The sequence below is a fragment of the Parasteatoda tepidariorum genome, chromosome 6 (genome assembly GCF_043381705.1).
Source record: "Parasteatoda tepidariorum isolate YZ-2023 chromosome 6, CAS_Ptep_4.0, whole genome shotgun sequence".
In the NCBI taxonomy this organism is placed as follows: Eukaryota; Metazoa; Arthropoda; class Arachnida; order Araneae; family Theridiidae; genus Parasteatoda; species Parasteatoda tepidariorum.
The window spans coordinates 92288139-92310147 of record NC_092209.1 but is presented as its reverse complement, the minus strand read 5'-3'; the positions used below and the strand labels follow the sequence as shown (position 1 = coordinate 92310147).

The following is a 22009-nucleotide window of genomic DNA, read 5'->3' as shown; positions in this document are numbered from 1 at the left end:
AACATTTGAAGATATCTTACTATTCAGAGCACGAAGCAGCTCCGTCCCCTGCGAGCTATCGCTCATTTAGATAATTAAAAAAAACTACTCTTTAAACTAATTTTTAAAAGAAAGTAATTCTTTCTTAGTTAATTCCTTCAAAAATTTGATGCAAAATACTATTTTAGCAGCCTATATTTATAACTTAATTTTATAGTAATTAAATCCTTAACTAAATCAGTAATTCAGCAAAAATACAAATACACATTTTAAACGTTTTCACTTGTTTTTGTAATTCATTTCTTTTATTGCGAACATTGTGGTAAATTCATTTTGCGAAATAAGCTGCTGTAAAAATGATTTCAGAAAAATACAACACTTTGTAAATAAAAAAAAAACATACCTTAAAATAAATTCTTGCTAGTTAAAGATATAAATGAATGCATCGGTTTATCTACAACTTAGAATATCTACGTTTTGACTAATGTAAAAAAAAAAAACTTGACAATTACATGTTAAAACATTAGCTTAATCACAAATAATAATAGTTTCTTTCATACGAATTCTAGTTTTAACTGGGTTTTCAACAAAAAGAATGTATTGGTTTATTGGAATTACAGACATTTGCAGCCTTGTGGGCTCAATTCAGGCTTATAAACCTTTGTCAACTAGAAGGACAGACAGCACAATACAGAGAAGGACATCGCGAGGATACATCCAGGATAACAGCGTAATTCGAACCCGCTACCTCCACGTTTTGCACAGTATTTGACCGGCGATACCGCACGGCAAGGAAGGCCTGAGAGTATGTACTACTTGTGTTCTTTGGCTCAGCTATTAGTACAAAGTTTTACGTATGTCAGTAATTGTTGTGGGTTCGAATCACACACAAGATATTACTTTAGAATAATTAGAATAGCGAGAGATATAACTTTAGATTTGCTTTAGGATAACTAACTCGCTTTAAGAATACAAGATCAGTTTGTGACTACACATACTCATGTAGTTTAAATTTTAATATTCCCCATTACGTCAGTAGTTTTCGTAGGTTCGAATCTCACACTACATAACGATATTTGAAAATTTTCACACATCGAGTAGTTTTAAAGCTATTGAGCTTTTCATTCGCTGAAATTTAAATTTGGTTCAAGTGGCAACGTTGTCTATAGTTGAGGGTTCGATTCGAACTCTATTCATGAATTCATTTCCGTATATTGCTTTAACCTATTCTTCTGTATACAATTTAGCGTTCCGCAGTGGACTGATCGTTAAGACACGGTTCCCAGTAGAACACCGAAGTCACGCATCACTGGCTACGTCAGTAAGTGGGTGGGTGACCACTTTGACCAGCCAGCGTAGGGACCGAGGGTGTGCGGTATCGGTCCTCGTTAAACTGCTCTATCGTAAAGCGCTCAACTTTGCGCTCAGGTCGTCGGGCTACCGAAGCAGGGGAGCTATCCCCTCGGCAGAGGATCAAAATGACGATGGCTGGTCTTCGGATCATCCTCCAGGATGTGTCCCGCAGTGGACTGATCGTTAAGACACGGCTCCCAGCAGATCACCGAAGTCAAGCATCACTGGCTACGGTCAGTGTGCGGGTGGGTGACCACTTGGATCAGTCTGCGTAGGGACCGAGGGTGTGCGGTATGGGTCCTCGTTAAACTGTGCTACCGTAAAGTGCTCGACTTCGCGCGCAGATCGTCGGGCTACCGAAGCGGGGTGCCATCCCCTCCGCAGAGGATCAAAATTGTGATGCCATGTCTTCGGATCATCCTCCGGGATGTTTCCCAGACCGTCGCCAGCAGCCCATTGTGCGGCTCTAGTGCGACGTAAATTAACAACAACAACAACAATCCTCCAGAATGTTTCCCAAACCGTAGCCAATAGCCCATTGTGCAGCTCTAGTGCGACGTAAATGTAGTACCTACCTACAATATTTACTATGAGAAAAATAAGAATTTATCAATCGTGTTTGCCATTTAGTGTTTCAATCGAAAGTTTTACGAAAATATCAAACAGCAAATCTGAAGAAAAAAAAACTGTTTGGAACTATATGTCCACGTATGAGGGACGATCAGTAATTATAAATTTACACGTTTTTTTTATAATTTTGTTGCGAATATAAGTAAAGTTATTTTTATGTTTTCAAATTGATTCTATGATATTTCAGGCATGGATACATATTCCATTGGGTACATATCGATTCAAGATATTAGCTATCGCGGGAGAGGTAAAACTGTGAAAGGTAGGTACTTTATTTACGTTGCACTAGAGCAGCACAATGGGTCACTGTCGACGGCCAGGGAAATATCCCCGAGGATGATCCGAAGACATGCCATCTCAATTTTGATTCTCTACCGAGTGGCCGCTTCGGTAGCAATGACCTGCGCGCGAAGTTGAGTATTTCACGGTAAAACAGTTTAAAGAGGACCACACACCCTCGGTCTCTACACCGGCTAAAGAAAGTGGTCACCCACTTGCACAGTGACCGCAGTCAGTGATGCTTGACTTCGGTATGTTGCTGAGAACCGTGCCTTAACGATCACTGAGGAGTGGTCCTATTTTATTCAATAAAAAAATGGTACTTAATTTAAGCCATGTCAGAAGCTTAAATTAAGAGGCTATACTGCGTGTAATACTCATAGCGCGTAATACTATATATTACTATACAACCGAAAAAGACTAATAATTTTTTTTAAACACAGGGAACACTCTTAAGCCGCGTGACATTTTTTTACGAAAAACAACTGCAATCCATCTCCCTTTTTTCTCGGAATTAAATGCTGACATTTTGTCCGAGAAAAATATATGTACGTGATCAAATATTTTAAATAAATATGTTTTTCAGATTCGGTGAATGTTGCACTTTATCGAAAAAATCTGAAAAAGAGTTTAGTCTAGCTTGATTCTTTGGATAAATCAAAAACCCGAACTTGATGAACTAGCATTTTTTTATGTCGTCGGTTTATTTGAACTTTTAACATAAAGATAATATAATATAGTTTTTTTTAAAAAAAAATCAGACAAAGTTCAATTGATTACGCAAGGTATGTGTAACTGATTAAATTTATAATGTTGGGTTAAATACTTTTAATTTTCTGTTGCTATGGGGGTTTCACTTTCAGAAACTTCGGTACAATGTTCCACTAAAATATCGTAATATCGTTCTGCAACTAAAATGAAAAGTTGAACCACATAATCACGTTATCAAGTGGACGAATAATTAATTTGCACAAAAATATGATTCAACTTGTCAACGCCTTACGGTTGCAGAAAATTTCAATGATATTACGGTCCAATATGTTCCACAATTTCTAACAGTAAGCTCCTATTTTTATAGAGAGAAAAAAAATATTTATAAATAAGTAAATAGAAAAGTTATCAACTTAACATTCTGAATCTGATCGAAGAATTTTGGCAACTATTTTCTGTCTCATTTAAAACAGAAGCATAGCGAAGTACGCGTATTCGGCATTTTTAAATTCTTTTATTATTATTCATGAATTCTAAGTTTGCTTTTACTGAACCTTTTGTTCTACATTTTTGAAATTGTTCTTCTTATGGTTCTTTTAAATTTTTTTTTGTTCTATGCGCATCATGAATATTTGATACACAATTTTACTACAAACGCATTATGTAGGGGAGAGTGGGGTCAATTGTAACATTTTTTACTTAACTATTTTTAACTAACAAAAAATCCAATATATTATTAGTATTAATTGACAGACGAGTAAAGTAGACTATCCTCTACTAGAATACTGTTATTATATTAGTTATTAACAATTTTTGACAGTCGAGCACTTGTTACAATTGTCCCCACTTACGGGGTCAATTGTAACAGTTCATAAATTCAACTAAAACATAGTTAATTATACATATTATCATAGTTGTGATATATTTTTTTATTGATCAAAATAGTAGTGATATTTTAGGAGTAAAAATAATAATGAGCAGAGACCTAAAGGGTTAAACTTTTAACTTTAAGGGGTTAAAAATTTTAATTTATGCTGTGAAAGGTGACAAATAAAATAATGCACATGCAACATAATATAAATGATATAGGAAACTATTGGTGGTTCTTAAAGAGTTAAGTAATGGTTTGTAAACATAAGATTATTTATTTTCAGCTGTTACAATCGTCCCTTTACTTATTGTTACAATTGTCCCCAAGACGCCATTTCAGCTTCATTTGTTAAAAACAATGCTAGTTAATTAGCAAAACTAATTTTTTTTTTATTGAAATGTTAATTAAGGTGTCCACTTACATATTCGGTTACTAATTTTTATTTGTTTAAACAAAATTACTTTGTTACAATATAATATTCCAATACCAAAAAAAGTACTTGCGTGGCGTGAAAATATCTTTTGTGATCTAACTCTTTCAAAAGTACATAAAAATGATTGCCATCAGGGGTGTACATGTAGATTTATTAAATACACCTTGTGCGCCACCTGGGAACCAAATCTAGAACCCGACACTCGAAGTTTTTGCTCTGTTACAATCGTACCCTGTTACAATTGACCCCACTCTCCCCTGCAGATATATATATATATTTTTTTTAATGGCGGGCACTTGGAGCTATTGTCCATTGGCCACAGAAAGTGCCAGAACTGCTAATTCTCTTTTCGTTACCCAGTGGGCACCTGTGGCGAAGCCACGGCGGTGGAACAGCGTCACCCACGTCACACTACCACAACCCGTTTATAGGGCGGGTCACATTCACACATTCACACACAAAGGAGAAAGGACATAGAACACAGGAGGGAAAGAAACATCCATGCCTTGCCCGGGATTCGAACCCAGAACCTTTCTGATGCAAGGACAGTTCCCTGCCCCCTACACAGACTGGTCGGCTCCCCTACAGATATAGTCAAACGAATAGTGAACTTTTAAGGGACTGAAATTTCGGTTCACTATAACCGGAAGTTCACTATATCCATACTGCAAACAATTTTAACTCATTCTTCCGAACTGCTCCCTTTTATGACTCATCATTCAAATAAATGACCCATAAAAAGAAATAAAAAAATGATTAAAAAACGATATGTAGTCACAAAAAATGTGTTAACTTTTATTTTATACTACTCTTCGTCTTGCTAAAAAATTTAGAAATGGCCTTTATTGAAGGTTGGGAGACTGAGATAGAAGAAGCAAACAAGAAAAAAATGCTTATGGCTACATTCAACTCAATAGAAGGTTTTAAAAATCAGGTATTTTATGCGAAAATTTCAAAATGACCCAACAAATGAAGAAAAAAATCAGTCGAAGACAGAAATAAGTTTATAATATTCAATTATCCTCCCTTCTTTCGGTTCATTATATAAAAAGAAAAAATATTATTATATGTGTAAAGCAAGGCGTGGGAGCAAACATTTCGTTCACTCTTTCCGGGAGTTCACTAGAAAACATGTTCACTATAGCGGGGTTTGACTGTATAAATAAATATTTATTAGATGTGTTTATTCTTCAAGTTATTCATCTCGCTTCACATTAAAAAAATTGTAAAATTGGCATTATTTCTTTAATTATTTAAATATGAAGTCAATTCGATTTGAATTTGCACTTAATTTAATTTGAATTCAAAAACCGTTTTTCGAGTTTTACAATCCTCTCACGAACATAAATTTGAAGCCATTTTATTTTACTAAAAAAACAAAATTAAGTTTCAAATGTGTGTGAAAAATCGTATCAAAATTGATAACCTGGTTTTCTCGCAGTCGCACTACCGGTGTGGTTAGCCTCTTTAGACAATTCGCACCATGTGCATGTTAGCGCATGCGTACTTGGGAGCTGGCCGATACGTTTGATTTTATTGAAATTACATACATTTGCTGACTTGTGTGCTCAATATAGGCTTATAAGTCATTGTCAAGTAGAAAATACAGATAGAACAATTCAGAGAAAGACATCACAAAGAATACATCCAGGGTTACGGCGGGATCCGAACCCGCTACCTCCACGCTTAACAGAGCGTTTGGACCGGCGATACCGCTCAGCCAGGGAGGCCCCCTGGCTGATACGACGAGGAGAAAAATAAGCTTTGGTTTGTGGTTAAATTACAGTCAAAATAATAATAAGATTAAGGTCAATAATATAAACAGGAAAAAAATGTTTTTTTTTAAAAAATAAAATCACAAGTTCACATCATGAGTAAACAAACCTCACGCTGATATTTTTAAGGCTAAGTGCTGCTGAACGGTATATATTTGCCCGTTATATCCGTCTACTACCACTTCTACGCTGCCCAGTATGCCGTATAAGGAGTCATGTTTTTAAGTATAGATGGCAGCACCTACCATAAGTTAAGCATTTTAAATGATAGATTTGATGTCACGTGACTTTGACCATACATAGTGCGAAAAAAAAGCTCTTTTTTTTTGAATAGCACCCGTGATGCTATCAGCATCTGTTTTTCGACATTGAGACTATTATCTTTTGCCATTTGTCCCGCAGTGGAGTTATCATAAGGACACGGTTCCCAGTAGAACACAGAAGTCGCGCATCACTGGCTGCAGTCAATAAGCGTGCGGGTGACCACTTTGATCAGCCTGCGTAGGGTAATGACATGTCTTCGGATCATCCTCCGGGATGTTTCCTAAACAGTCGCCAATAGCCCATTGCGCAGCTCTAGTTTCGACTTAAATAAAGTACCTACTTACCTTTTAGCAATTATTTCGTATGGACGCAATGCATCCTCAATGGCTTACATCAGGGGTCCCCAACCCTATGCCCGCGGGCACCATGGCGCCCGTCGATCGATCTAGGTGCGCACGCTGCTTGTGCCCAACGATAAAATATTTCAGTTTTCCATTTTCACAATAAATACTATGCAAATTTTATGCTATGCAATTACATACTGAGGTACGCTGGCTCAGTAAAGGTAAAGTACTTGATAGATTTCTACATTTAATTGGAGAAATAAAAAATTACCTTGTAACCAAAAATCAAACATTTTTAGAACTAAGAGATCCTCTTGGACTAGCATATTTGTCTTTCATAACGGGCATAATGGAAAAACTAAATAATTTGAACTTGGAGCTGCAGGGAAAGGTCAAACATAAAGCAAAATTGATAGAGGCTATAAACTCGTTCAGAGCTAAGCTAGTTTTGTGGATATCACATTTGAAAGTGAAGTCTCTTGTGCATTTTCCAGACATGAAAAAAATGATAGGTGACAGTGAAATTGACTAATTAACATTTGTCATCAACCTCCAATTGCTTGAAGATCAATTTAAAAAGCGCTTTCAACAATTCAATATCATCGAGTCTTTGATAACTTTTTTGTTAATCCTTTTACCAACCAAATAAACGTAACCGTAATAGCAGCATACATTTCAGAATTAGAAATTGTAGATCTTCAGAATGACATTATCCTCAAAACTATTATATCACATGAGAAATTCTGGAAAATAGTTGAAGGAATAAATTCCATTCTTAAAAAGAGCATCATATTCTCACAATTATATAACGCTGGCCAGCGAAATGCCATGCCAAACACCAGACTGACTGTATTTTATAACTAATTTTTATACTTCGTATGTTTTGAAAGCAATTTAGTAATCATTTATTTTACACAAGAATATTAATACTAATTATATTCATATGTTAAATTAATTTTTAAAACCAAATATTTTGTGCACTCTATGGAGTGTGTATTATTAGCTATGTCTATCAACTATACATTTATCTTAAAAAAATAAATGGTGCCCGCTATTCGACCGATATTCTGGTATTTGCTCTTAGGTACAAAAAGGTTGGGGACCCCTGGCTTACATCATAGTTTTATGATTGTTTTTAAAACTTAGAGAACCTACTGAAATGCTTGAAACTAGGGGGCATAGCTCGCTAATCCCCAGAATGGCATTCGTAGTCCCTTCAGAATTTCTTCTCAATTCGAAATCATTACGCTCGCACATTTCATACTTATTCATTTTTGTCTAAATTGATATATAAACTAGCACAATTTTGAAAATCTGGAAGTATGAAACATATGCAATCTGCTATAGACTTTGACATGTAAATATTTCATTCAATTTATATGTATAAATAAAGAACTGGTTTACATACATTTTAGTGCTACTTGAAAATTGCATTTTTAACAAAACATTTATAGAATTTCCTTGCTTTCGCAATTACATACTTAATTGTTTGGAAAAGCAACAGTCCTTTATGTAACACTTAACTAAAAAAAATTAAAACAATAGTTCTAGATTATGTTGTCTGCATAAACAATAAGCTTATAATTCAAGCAAAATATAGAGAAGTTTGTTCTTTAGTTATGTATGGGTACAACATGCATGTGCAGGCTTGTGTGCTCAATTAAGGCTTATAAACCTTTGTCATATTGAAGGACAGACAGCACATTACAGAGAAAGATAGCACAAGGACATATCCATAGGATAACAGCGGCATTCAAAGTCGCTACTTCCACGCTTTGCTTGGTGGGCAATACAGCTCGGCCATAAGTGTTGTAGCTGTTGCTGATCGAAGCGGTCAGAGATGCTTGACTTAGAACCGTGTCTTATGATCAGTCCGCTGTGGTTTTTTTTTAAATATTATGTAGAAAATAACGATTTTGAGTTTAAAAACTTTGCAATCAGCAAGTTTTACTACCGCAAGTAAAATACGACAAACCTACTAGTAGTTGCATAAAATTAAAATCCGATTAAATTAAGATAAGAAAAAAAAAACTAAATTTTACTAGCAGTTGTAGAATTAAGAACCCTTTTTCAGAATTCTGGTTTATTCCACTTTTGAATAGTGTTTTAAAACGATTTGAAGAAAATATTTTAATTTTTATTTCACTAGTTGCATAATTAAGCAAACTTTTCAGAATTCTGATTTATTCCATCGCCCCGTTGAAAGAAATCCCCCAAATATCCTTTTTTTCCCAGCTAACTATAGTGCTTTAACCTCTATTGTTATTATGGCAACAAATTAAAAAATTCTACTTCTAATCTTAATCGAATAACAAAAATATTTAGNTAATAATGAGCAGCGACCTAAAGGGTTAAGCTTTTAACTTTAAGGGGCTAAAAATTTTAATTCATGCTGTGAAAGGTGACAAATAAAATAATGCACATGCAGCATAATATAAATGATATAGGAAACTATTGGTGGATCTTAAAGAGTTAAGTAATGGTTTGTAAACATAAGATAATTAATTTTCAGCTGTTACAATCGTCCCTTTACTTATTGTTACAATCGTCCCCAAGACGCCACTTCAGCTTCATTTGTTAAAAACAATGCTAGTTAATTAGCAAAACTAATCTTTTTTTTATTGAAATGTTAATTAAGGTGTCCACTTACATATTCGGTAACTAATTTTTATTTGTTTAAACAAAATTACTTTGTTACAATATAATATTCCAATACCAAAAAAAGTACTTGCGTGGCGTGAAAATATCTTTTGTGATCTAACTCTTTCAAAAGTACATAAAAATGATTGCCATCAGGGGTGTACATGTAGATTTATTTAATACACCTTGTGCGCCACCTGGGAACCAAATCTAGAACCAGACACTCGAAATTTTTGCTCTGTTACAATCGTACCCTGTTACAATTGACCCCACTCTCCCCTACAGATATTTTCTTTTCTTTTTTTTTTAATGGCGGGCACTTGGAGCTATTGTCCATTGGCCACAGAAAGTGCCAGAACTGCTAATTCTCTTTTCGTTACCCAGTGGGCACCTGTGGCGAAGCCACGGCGGTGGAACAGCGTCGCCCACGTCACACTACCACTACCCGTTTATAGGGCGGGTCACATTCACACATTCACACACAAAGGAGAAAGGACATAGAACACAGGAGGGAAAGAAACATCCATGCCTTGCCCGGGATTCGAACCCAGAACCTTTCTGATGCAAGGACAGTTCCCTGCCCCCTACACAGACTGGTCGGCTCCCCTACAGATAAAGTCAAACGAATAGTGAACTTTTAAGGGAATCAAAAACCGTTTTTCGAGTTTTACAATCTTCTCACGAACATAAATTTAAAGCCATTTTATTTTACTAAAAAAACAAAATTAAGTTTCAAATGTATGTGAAAAATCGTATCAAAATTGATAACCTGGTTTTCTCGCAGTCGCACTACCGGTTTCGTTAGCCTCTTTAGATAATTCGCACCATGTGCATGTTAGCGCATGCGTAGTTGGGAGCTGGCCGATACGGCGAGTAGAAAAATAGGCTTCGGTTTGTGGTTAAATTACAGTCAAAATAATAATAAAATTAAGGTCAATAATATAAACAGGAAAAAAATGTTTTTTATTAAAAAATAAAATCACAAGTTCACATCATGAGTAAACAAACCTCACGCTGATATTTTTAAGGCTAAGTGCTGCTGAACGGTATATATTTCCCCGTTATATCCGTCTACTACCACTTCTACGCTGCCCAGTATGCCGTATAAGGAGTCATGTTTTTAAGTATAGATGGCAGCACCTACCATAAGTTAAGCATTTTAAATGATAGATTTGATGTCACGTGACTTTGACCATACATAGTGCGAAAAAAAAGCTCTTTTTTTTTGAATAGCACCCGTGATGCTATCAGCATCTGTTTTTCGACATTGAGACTATTATCTTTTGCCATTTGTCCCGCAGTGGAGTTATCATAAGGACACGGTTCCCAGTAGAACACAGAAGTCGCGCATCACTGGCTGCGGTCAATAAGCGTGCGGGTGACCACTTTGATTAGCCTGCGTAGGGTATCAAAGGGCTTCGGATCATCCTCCGGGATGTTTCCTAAACAGTCGCCAATAGCCCATTGCGCAGCTCTAGTTTCGACTTAAATAAAGTACCTACCTACCTTTTAGCAATTATTTTGTATGGACGCAATGCATCCTCAATGGCTTACATCATAGTTTTATGATTGTTTTTAAAACTTAGAGAACCTACTGAAATGCTTGAAACTAGGGGGCATAGCTCACTAATCCCCAGAATGGCATTCGTAGTCCCTTCAGGATTTCTTCTCAATTCGAAATCATTACGCTCGCACATTTCATACTTAATCATTTTTGTCTAAATTGATATATAAACTAGCACAATTTTGAAAATCTGGAAGTATGAAACATATGCAATCTGCTATAGACTTTGACATGTAAATATTTCATTCAATTTATATGTATAAATAAAGAACTGGTTTACATACATTTTAGTGCTACTTGAAAATTGCATTTTTAACAAAACATTTATAGAATTTCCTTGCTTTCGCAATTACATACTTAATTGTTTTATAAAAGCAACAGTCCTTTATGTAACACTTAACTAAAAAAAAATTAAAACAATAGTTCTAGATTATGTTGTCTGCATAAACAATAAGCTTATAATTCAAGCAAAATATAGAGAAGTTTGTTCTTAAGTTATGTATGGGTACAACATGCATGTGCAGGCTTGTGTGCTCAATTAAGGCTTATAAACCTTTGTCATATTGAAGGACAGACAGCACATTACAGAGAAAGATAGCACAAGGACATATCCATAGGATAACAGCGGCATTCAAAGTCGCTACTACCACGCTTTGCTTGGTGGGCAATACAGCTCGGCCATAAGTGTTGTAGCTGTTGCTCATTTACGCCGCAGTAGAGCTGCACAATGGACTGTTGGCTTCCAGGAAACATCCCGGAGGATGATCCGAAAACATGTCATCGCAATTTTGATCTTCTGGATAGAAAATGGCTCCCCTGCTTTGGCAGCACTACAACCTGAGCATGAAGTCAAGCACTTTACGTAAGAACAGTTTAACGAGCACCCATACCGAGTGCCCTCGCTCTCTCAGCTGGCTGATCGAAGCGGTCAGAGATGCTTGACTTAGAACCGTGTCTTATGATCAGTCCGCTGTGGGGTTTTTTAAATATTATGTAGAAAATAACGATTTTGAGTTTAAAAACTTTGCAATCAGCAAGTTTTACTACCGCAAGTAAAATACGACAAACCTACTAGTAGTTGCATAAAATTAAAATCCGATTAAATTAAGATAAGAAAAAAAAAACTAAATTTTACTAGCAGTTGTAGAATTAAGAACCCTTTTTCAGAATTCCGGTTTATTCCACTTTTGAATAGTGTTTTAAAACGATTTGAAGAAAATATCTTAATTTTTATTTCACTAGTTGCATAATCAAGCAAACTTTTCAGAATTCTGATTTATTCCATCGCCCCGTTGAAAGAAATCCCCCAAATATCCTTTTTTTTCCCAGCTAACTATAGTGCTTTAAAACCTCTATTGTTATTATGGCAACAAATTAAAAAATTCTACTTCTAATCTTAATCGAATAACAAAAATATTTAGCGTACATATAAATGAAGTAATGATTCACTTTATAATCTTAAACAGTACACCGATTCATTAAAAATCTGATTTATCGTTCGTTGACTTCGTAATTCGATATTTCTGAAAAGATCTTTCAGAGATAAGAACTCAAATCTTAAAAGACAGTTGCTATGATAAGTTAAAAATATAAAATAAAAAAGTATTTTTAAACATTTGGCTTTTAATCAGTCTTCAAAGTTATATTGCAGTTGCAACTTTGTTACCTTTTTTAGTATGTATTATTTCTAATCTACGTATATGAAAATTTCAAGTGTTGCTGGTATTATTTTTGTAGGATCAGCACTCTACAGTCCTTGGCCTATATTATTAGACGCACATACAAGATTCTATGTAAAATCTTAATCATCATACGATACTGTATTGTTTTTACGTGGCTGAAACCGATTTGCACTTGTTTACTCTCCTGTATCAATGGGTTAACANGTGAAAATATCTTTTGTGATGTAACTCTTTCAAAAGTACATAAAAATGGTTGCCAGCAGGGATGTACATGTAGATTTATTAAATACACCTTGTGCGCCACCTAGGAACCAAATCTAGAACCCGACACTCGAAATGTTTGCTTTGTTACAATCGTACCCTGTTACAATTGACCCCACTCTCCCCTAATATAACACCTGATATAACAAATATTCTATAGTTATATCGTCTAATTTATCCAATCGTTAAATTTATATTATATATCGTCTCATTTAACCCATTGAGTCCCTAACGTAAACAAGTGCAAACTGGTTTCATTTGCGTAAAAAGAATAAAGCTGTATAGCATCACCTGATAATTGATATTTTACATAGAATCTTTATGTGCATCTCATAGGTTGGTCAGGGAGTGTATAGAGTCATTATATACTCGACAAAGACATTGTATAAAATTAAATATATCTGAGTTGACGATCATAAAAAAAATAACATTTTCTTTATTCGATAAATCAAATTTTTTTTTTGAATCACAAGTTTTAATTTAACCGGCCTATCTGTTTATTAGCAATGATATTGCATGCTGGGAAACGGTCCTTAAACTTCCAAAAAAATAATCATGAGTGTAAGGAATACCGGACAATAATCTTTTATATAATAAGTACATCAGTTTATAGAATACACACTTATCCTGTATTCCAATATTCGCCATTACACATATTCCGCGTATTCCACATATTCGCCAAGTTTTATTACTAATTATTAAAAAAGTGTGTCTTACAATTATTAAAAAAAGTGCGCCTTTCTTATGGAAATAAATAAATAAAATGTGAACCTGTTGCTACGAGAGTATACTTTTAATGAATACTAATCCATCATAATCGTATTCATTAAAAGTATGAAATAAACATAATTCATACTTGGCGATATTGTCATTTGAAACAAATGTACAATACGAGGGTTGCTATCTATATTTCTGGCCTTGGCAACAGTAAGTGTTGCTAGGCGACCGCAGACGATTTTAATCGAAAGTATGATATTTTTAAACATAAATTCAGCAGACGATTTACCATTATAGCTTCATTTGTGTTGTTGACTGTAAATTGAAAAGTTCTTCTCTTTCAAAAAATGGAATTGAATCGTGAACATTTTCGTGCCATTATTTTTCATAACTTTCGACGTGGATTGTCAAGACACGAGTGCTTCGATGAACTTAATTCTTCATTCAGTGATAAAGCGCCATCCTACAGCACAAAATTGGTATAACGAATTTAATCATGGTCGATGTTCGATCCAGGACGAATCCCGTACAGATTGTCCAAAATCCGTTGTTGTGCCAGAAAAGATCGATGCTGTTCGTGAACTGATAAAGCAAGATCGTCATGAAATTTCGATCCTACATATTTGTTTTTTTAATATTAGGCCAGAAATATAAATAGCAACCCTCGTACCACGGCACTGTTTAAAGTTTTTAATCATACCATGCTTTGTTGCTGGTTGATTTTGACGATACCTAAATAGATAATTGCAAATAATGACCTCCATCAATAATTGTATCTAATGTATATAAAGTATGATTAAAAACTAAAAAATAATAATCTTTAAGTTGATAAAGTTATGTATCTGGTATTAATCCCTTGATCACGCAGACGCGATTCTCCTTTCATCGTATTCCTTCATTGTATCATTTTGTGTTGTCCCTTGTTTCAAAAACTATGATACAAAGACTAATATTTAACTTTTTTCATTTGCCCCAGTGTAACTCGGGATAGTAAACTAATAGTAAATTAAATATTTTATACACATAAAAAAAATTCAAATGTCAACTTAGAACTTGTGTATTATGTTTTGTTTTAGTTCCTTGTATTGATTAATGAAATGAAATGAAAAAAATAGGGTGATTTTTTGCATTTGCTTAAAAAAAATTGGTAAGAGAAGCGGTTAAAAATAAAATTATTAAAAACAGTTGTCGAATTTATTGAAGTGTTTTAGATCAAACAGAAATTGTATATCACAGCCGGTATTCAAGAGGAATAAATCTGACGAAAGTTAATTACCCTCAGATTTCCAGAATGAACTGATGAAAATAAAATAGCGCCTGATATAATTCTTCTATAAAATTTAAGGCATCCTAAGAAAATTGAGAAAAATATCACCAACTTAAATAAAAGCAGCGCCTATAATCAATAGTTACTTAACACGTTGTTTTAGATCAAGCTAATTTTACCACGCTAATTTTACATGGCTTGCGCGTCTGGCCAAAATGATTTTTGTGTGTTCTACATTGCATTAATTTCAGCAAACTATTTTAGCAACAATAATCAATAATAATATACAAAAATTAAAACCATTAAAAATTTACTCGAATTCTATGTTTCTAATAATCTTGGCTTCCCCGGTGACCGGTGACCCCCATGGCATTCAACGTGTAAAAAAGATTAAATCAATTAGGGAGCCACAGTGGTACCAGGGGATTCTCCCAATGAGTTGACCCACGTTCGAATCCCCAGGATGGCTTGTACCGACCACTTTTAAATCCTCATAATATCATCAAGAAATAATCCTTACTAGTAGACCAATCATGGGTTAGAATCCCTTTGCCGTCTAGCTAACCCTACCATGTAATGCAGCTCCTTTAGACGATGATTTGCTTGCTTCATTGTTTGATCCAAGAGGTTCCTTGTCTTCTGTGTTTGGTTCGAAATCAAATGTTCAGTAGTGATAGTCGTAAGCTGCAAATAGCTCTAGAGTTTATCACCAGATATAAAATGAAACGTTTAAAATCAATTGAGGCTAAGTAAAGGCATTTATACCAATGAATGCAAAAACCAAATCTTCGACACAAAATATGGATTTTTCGTGTGTCTTTTACCATCGTTATAATTTCACCCTATTTTTATCCAGGGTCGTTCGGAGAACTGGGTAGTGATATCATTTTAAACCATTGAAAAAATAAATATATATGTTGTCTAAATACCACACAAATGTTCAAGCTCTAGTAAAATCAAGCTTGAAAAGAAATACTTATGTATATATATATAAATGTTTATTGTGTGTATTATAATGAGTCATAAAAATGTGTATTATAAAAATGTTTATTATCTAAATAACACAAATATACATAAAAAAATATTGCATACAACGTTCGTAAAATATTATTTGTACAAAATTATCAAAATATTATTTGATCAAATTCTAAAAGGATTCCACACACAGGGGTAAAAACTTTGGCTAGCAGACAACGCATCTTCTTACCACAGGCTGCATATCATACATATCGTTAATCCTACAGCAGCTACCTATATTTGAAAGAACAAATATTTATGTTCAATATCCTGTATTAGCTTCTATAAGAAAGAGAGTTTTGTACCTTGGAATAACTTTTGATTGAATTATCACGTACTCAATCTGAAAGGTTTGAAATAACTACTATGCTGTTTAATTAGAACAGATGATATTTAATGTAAATGGTGACTGATGCACGTTAAATCTGTCGAGTCGCAAAGTCCTCCATGTTCCCATAACAAATTAATACTTCTGGGGGTACTGAATTGGAGATGGATCGTTCTCTGATTCAGGTCAAAATTACGATCTGTGGATGAATGAATGGGTTCGCCCTATAAACGGGTGTGACGTATGGGTGAGGCGGAAGTCGAATTCTTGGGCATAAATGGCGCCACTGTAAAACAAGAACAATCGCACCCCCTCTGCCTTAACGGGCATGCGAAAGAGAGAGAGATAATATTTAAAGTTACGAAATCAGACACAAAAACGTCTGGATTAACATTAAAAAAAAATTTCAGCGAATTTGTATTTGTCACCTCCAAAATGTGGGGGGGGGAAGAAACGTAAGTATACAACTTTTTTTTAAAAAAATTTGATAACTCAGAAACTATTCGACTGATTTCCTTTAAATTTTGAATTCAGAAATTTAAATTCTTTCCTTTAAAATGAGGAAAACATTTGTATATGTTAAAATTCAATTTTTTTCATTATTAAATTAAATAGTAAATATATATATATATATATAATTAATTGTTTTTTGCGCAGAACAATCTTTAGAGGAACGATTTTCATAATTGTGAGCAAAAAGTGTTCGATTCGCTTTCGTTTTCGAAAAAAAGACGAAATACGTAAAAAGTAAACTTAACACAAAGGGATTCAATATCTACCTTCTGTGACCATATTTCTCAGATGGCGACTGCCCCCACTGTTGGGAGTAAGAAATTCAAATTCGTCGGGAAAAAGGGTATGTTTTCAGAGAAAATACGTTTTTGTGTCTGATTTTGTAACTTAAAACATGGTCCGTTTCATTTCATTAGCATATTTAAAATAAAATTTCAGTTTATGGTAATCCGACCATGAGATCAAAAGTTATTTAGAGAGGTGCATTTTTTTCTCTTCTTTTTTCTTAAACATCTTAACTTAGAAATATAAAATACAAGAAGTCATAAATTTGAAGTCATTTTACTCGTTAACAATCTATAACGATAACCTTATGTTGTATGACAGTTCAAAATGAAAACTTCTCTCTTTGAAACATGTATAGATTTGAAAATTGTTTTTTAAATGGTTATGACTTACATCTGATCGCTTTCTCTTATTTCTTTGATTTTATGTTTCGGTTTTCGTTACTTTTGACATGAAGACGAAATAATAAAAGGATGACTTCGAGAGAGTTTTTGCTATAACTTTCGAACGAATTAAAACTTTGATGAAAATAATTTCAATTTGAATGAATTGAAAATGAATTGTTTGAAAATGAATTGAAATTGAATTGTTTATAATTGAAAAAGTCCTTTTCAGCATGCCAAATTCTGTGGTTTCCTTCCCGCAGCTTGAACAGCAGCCCGCATGGTGTTTTTACCTACAACTTTAACGGTTCACGAACTAATTACTGATTTTTTTTTCTAGTACATTTTTAATATACCTTCGTAATGTTAAGTTTCTAAGTCTTACAGTTTTTGCACAGCAAAACAAAATGCAAAGTAAAGTGGTAAATCAAAAACAGAGGTTATGTCGGCAGCGGCCGACTTTTTAATAGAGAGAAATTATTTTTGCTATGCCTAACAAAAGCAATAAAAAAAGTGCATGCTTTTCGCATATACTGAACCAATCATATTGTGAGCCGCGATGGCTCAGGGTATAGAGCGTTCGCCTTCCAATGAGATGAACCCGGTTCGAATCCAGCGATGGCTGGTCGATACGAATACGCATCCGGCTTACACCGACCACAGTGCTGACGTGAAATATCCTCAGGGGTAGAAGGATCATGGATTAGAGTCTCCTTGGAGTCAGGCTAACCATGGGAGGTTCTCGTGGTCTCCCTCTTCATGTAACTCAAATTCGGGTTAGTTCCATCAAAAAAGTGTTTCCTATCAAAAGTGTTTCCATCAAAAAAGTGCAAAATGTTTCCTACTACTTGATCCAAGAGTTCCCTTGTCTTCTGGATTGGGTTCAAAATGACAAGGCTATGGAATTGGACATTAGAAGTCATAAATCCAAAAATTGGGTCGGCTGCTCAACGACGGTTATAAAATATAATATAAAATCATAGTATTGTACCTTTGACCTATATGTGGCAGCAACCAAATTGACTACATGTAAAAAAAATTCTATTCGGGATAAAGTTATATCGACATTTTTTTAATGATTTCCTTTTGTATTACGTTTAAGATTCATTTTAGATGCCGCAGGAAAATATGTCATTTGTTTTCATTTCTCTATAACTTACATAATTTGCGCGAGTGTCAGTTATTTTTTATGTAAGATTGTTAATCCGTTTTGTTAAAATAGTACGGACAGAGAAAACAGTTTCTGACAGAAATCCATTGAACGAGATTTTAAAAAAACATACATAAGAAATGCACGACATAATTGAATGCCAAAAAAATAACGAAAGGGTACAAATAATTTTGTTTCAAATGTAAATTTCTTCAAATGTAATTTTTTTTCTTCAACAAAATCACTTTTCATTTCAACGTTGGATCACGTTTTTTTTTTTTTTAAACTTAGAAGTTATTCTATCTAATGGGAAACATTATTCAAACAACTTTCAAAAATAATAATTGACAATTTTAATTTCTTTCCTTTTATATTTTATAGCTACAAACAGTTTTAGGATAAGAAAATAGTTAGCGCTAAGTTATAATACACTTTTTCATACTGTTTTCAAAAGTGGCGTATTTCACATCAAAATGTTCACCATAACATTGTTTCTAATGAGATGAGACTTACCAAGTTGTCAGAATTTCCACAAGATTATAGCAGAAACATCGAATGGCTCACATGAAAAAAATGATGGCGCTTTTCACCAAAAAAACGTGTTCACGAACAGTTTCAAAAAGTTGCTTTCATTGCATGTTGGAAGAAAAAAAACATGCTCAGTCAACAGAGAACACATTAATTTGTGGCGTAACTACCACCATAAATAAATATTGAATGCCAATTCACTGGTATATAAGACATGATAACTAGATTCCCTTTTGATAGATGAAGGTTGACATAGTCTAAGATTAAATCCCCTTAAATTGTTCAGAGAGGCAGCAGGGATGAACGTTCATCAAAGCAAAGCAAGTGGCCAACATGGGCGGCTATTTGATAGTATTAAGTTAATTGAAACTCTGTGTAAGTGACATTTTTAATTTGAAAAAAAAAATCAGCTTTTGCGTAGTATAATATTTATATAATTGATAAATGATATTGCGAAATTTCTTTCATATTTCTTGTGACAGTAAAGAGTGGTGGCAATGTTGGATATTTTTATGTGAGAAATTGTTTTTATATCAGGAACATTTAATAAGAAATAAAATCAGAGAGGTTTATTTTTTAATACATGTTTTGAATACTGATTAGTATTATGATCAGAAAACAATTTTTATTCATGACACAAAACTTAATGGGTTTAAAAGCTCATAAATAAATGAGAAAAAAGATTTACACGAATTAAATTTACTGTGAAAACAATGACAAACCATAAGAAAAAATTTGAAAAACATGAAGGGACAAAGAAACTGTTTTACCGGATTGAATGGGTATAACGTCTTTTATGTTATTCAAAACTGTATCCTAAATTAACAACTTATGTTCAAAACATCGTTGCCTTCTCACAGTAATTCCTTAAACTTATTTCCTGTCTGTTCTTATTTTTCTGTTTTATTGAAGACAATGAAATCATCAAGGGAGAGGAAAAATCATCATTATAGAGAACGAATAATTTACTTGAAAAGATTAAAAATAACAAGTCTCAAAAATAGAGAAATTTAAATTTAAGGAATTTGAATTACCATATTCTAGTGATTCTATTCCAATCAAATTCCTTAAAGAAAAATAGTTATATATATANTCGTTGCCGAGAGGAAGGATTAAAACAGGTCTTAGGCAGGGAAGGAGGGTACAAAATTTATTTATTAATAATTAGACAGAGCAGTCATGAAAGTGTAGATTAAAAGTTGTGTTTCTTCATTATATGTTAGGGAAAATCTTGCAAATTAAAATCCGTAAAATGTTTCAATTTAGGAAAAGAAGGAAATCTTAGTAATTGGTTTATCAAATAGGTCGAACGATTCCCACAGAGTGCAAAGGGAAAAATATCCTGCTTTTAATGAATGCATAGTTAAGTCAAAAATAGATTTAAGGACAGGATGTGAATTTAAAAGTGTGAGAAAGCATTACGTTTTGAATAATAAAATAAAAGAAAAGGATTAAACATAAAAATATTAATTGAGGCTTTTTATGTTACACATATATAATGTTTGGTTTGTCATTGTTTCACAACAAGCATGCAGAACAAATAAACAAATTGACACTAATCTATGCAATGATTTCTTACTTGAAGAATTAAGACAGCTACGGCCACACCTCCAACTGCAGCTGCTTTTCCCTTCAGGTAATCAATAATAACCGTATAACAACCCTAGAATAAAATTTTAGGTTAAACATTAGGATTCTTAGAATGATATTTAAAATAAAGATCAGGGTGTTCCCTACAGACAGCATTCAATATATGATTTTAAAATAATTATTAAAAATAAAAAAAATTCGCTCCTTAGTAGTCGCAAATTAATATTTAAATTATAAAATTTAATATTTTATGAATATAATAGTTTTTTATGAATATAATAGTTCATTAATATTTAATAAGGAACAGCAACACTAACGTATTCTGTCGAATCACTAGTGAAAAAGACTAAATGGAAAACATGAAAACAAGTTCGATAGCTTAAATCATTTCAAATAATCACTTTGTAATATGTGTGTTTTTTTACGTAATGTTTGACAGTCGTGGTGGCTCAGGAGATAGAGCGTTCACTTTCCAATGAGGTGAATCGGGTTCGAACCCCAGCGACGGCTGGTGGATACAAATTCCGCACCCGGCTCGCACCGACCACAGTGCCGATGTAAAAGTAAAATATCCTCAGTGGTTGACGGGGCATGGGTTAGAATCCCCTTGCCGTCAGACTAACCGTGGGAGGTTTCATGGTTTTCCTCCCCATGAAACGCAAATGTGGGTTAGTTCCATCTAAAAGTCAAATTACAAAGGCCGATTTCTCCCAATGCTTGATCCAGGAATTCCCTTGTCTTCTGGACTGGGTTCAAAATGACAGGGCTACGGATTTGAACATTAGTAGTCGTAAACACAAAAAATTGGGTCGGCTGTTCAACGACGGTTATAAAATAAAACAATATTTGACAAGATTTTTGAAAAATTGTAGATCAAGTGTGGCAAATCTAAAATTCTTGAAGTACGCGATGGATAAATCACTGTCTTCTCAATGAGGTGACCCAGGTTGGTTCGTATCCCAGCGGTGTCTGGTAAATGCGAATTTGTTCCCGGCACTGGTCGACCTCAGTGGTAGACGGATCATGGGTAAGAATTTCCTAGCAGTTATAAAAAAATAGCATCATTATAATAAATTAACTTTTTGTTCAAAATGTAGCTTAACAGCGATATTGCTGATTTTCACCCAGTCGGGCACTATTAGATCTTTTATTTTTTTCTTCTTTTAGTGTTACGGTGGGTGAGATTTTAAAAAGTCCATCCACTGTAAAGAAATGACCCCATGTGCACATAAATAACTGAATTCAAAATTTCTGTGTTAAGTAAATACTTTATGAGACACGAAAACTGGGACAACACAAAAATAGTTCACTATATTCATGGAAACAAAACCCTCCTTTCTAAAGTTATCAACAGATGGCAGCACAAATTTATAAGTGGGGCATCCAAATTTAAAAAGGAATAAAATCATTTATTTATGAAGAAAAAAAAAAAGGGGGGGGGGGGG

General features: G+C 34.0%; 1 protein-coding gene and 1 long non-coding RNA gene across 2 annotated transcripts in view; both read right to left on the bottom strand.

Moving 5' to 3' along the window:
• The window catches only part of LOC139425943 (uncharacterized), a 30396-nt gene extending 29722 nt beyond the window's left edge, over positions 1-674 (bottom strand). The window contains exon 1 of the long non-coding RNA XR_011637099.1: positions 383-674. This is a non-coding gene — a long non-coding RNA (uncharacterized lncRNA). The remainder of the gene's footprint in view (positions 1-382) is intronic.
• Positions 675-15799: 15125 nt separating this feature from the next.
• LOC107457133 (tetraspanin-1) overlaps positions 15800-22009 on the bottom strand; it is a 28039-nt gene continuing 21829 nt past the window's right edge. The window contains exons 6-7 of the mRNA XM_016075209.3: positions 20554-20637; positions 15800-16021 (exon numbers count right to left, since the gene is read on the bottom strand). Coding sequence (XP_015930695.1) covers positions 15974-16021; positions 20554-20637 — 132 coding nt within the window. The 3' untranslated portion in view covers positions 15800-15973. The remainder of the gene's footprint in view (positions 16022-20553; positions 20638-22009) is intronic.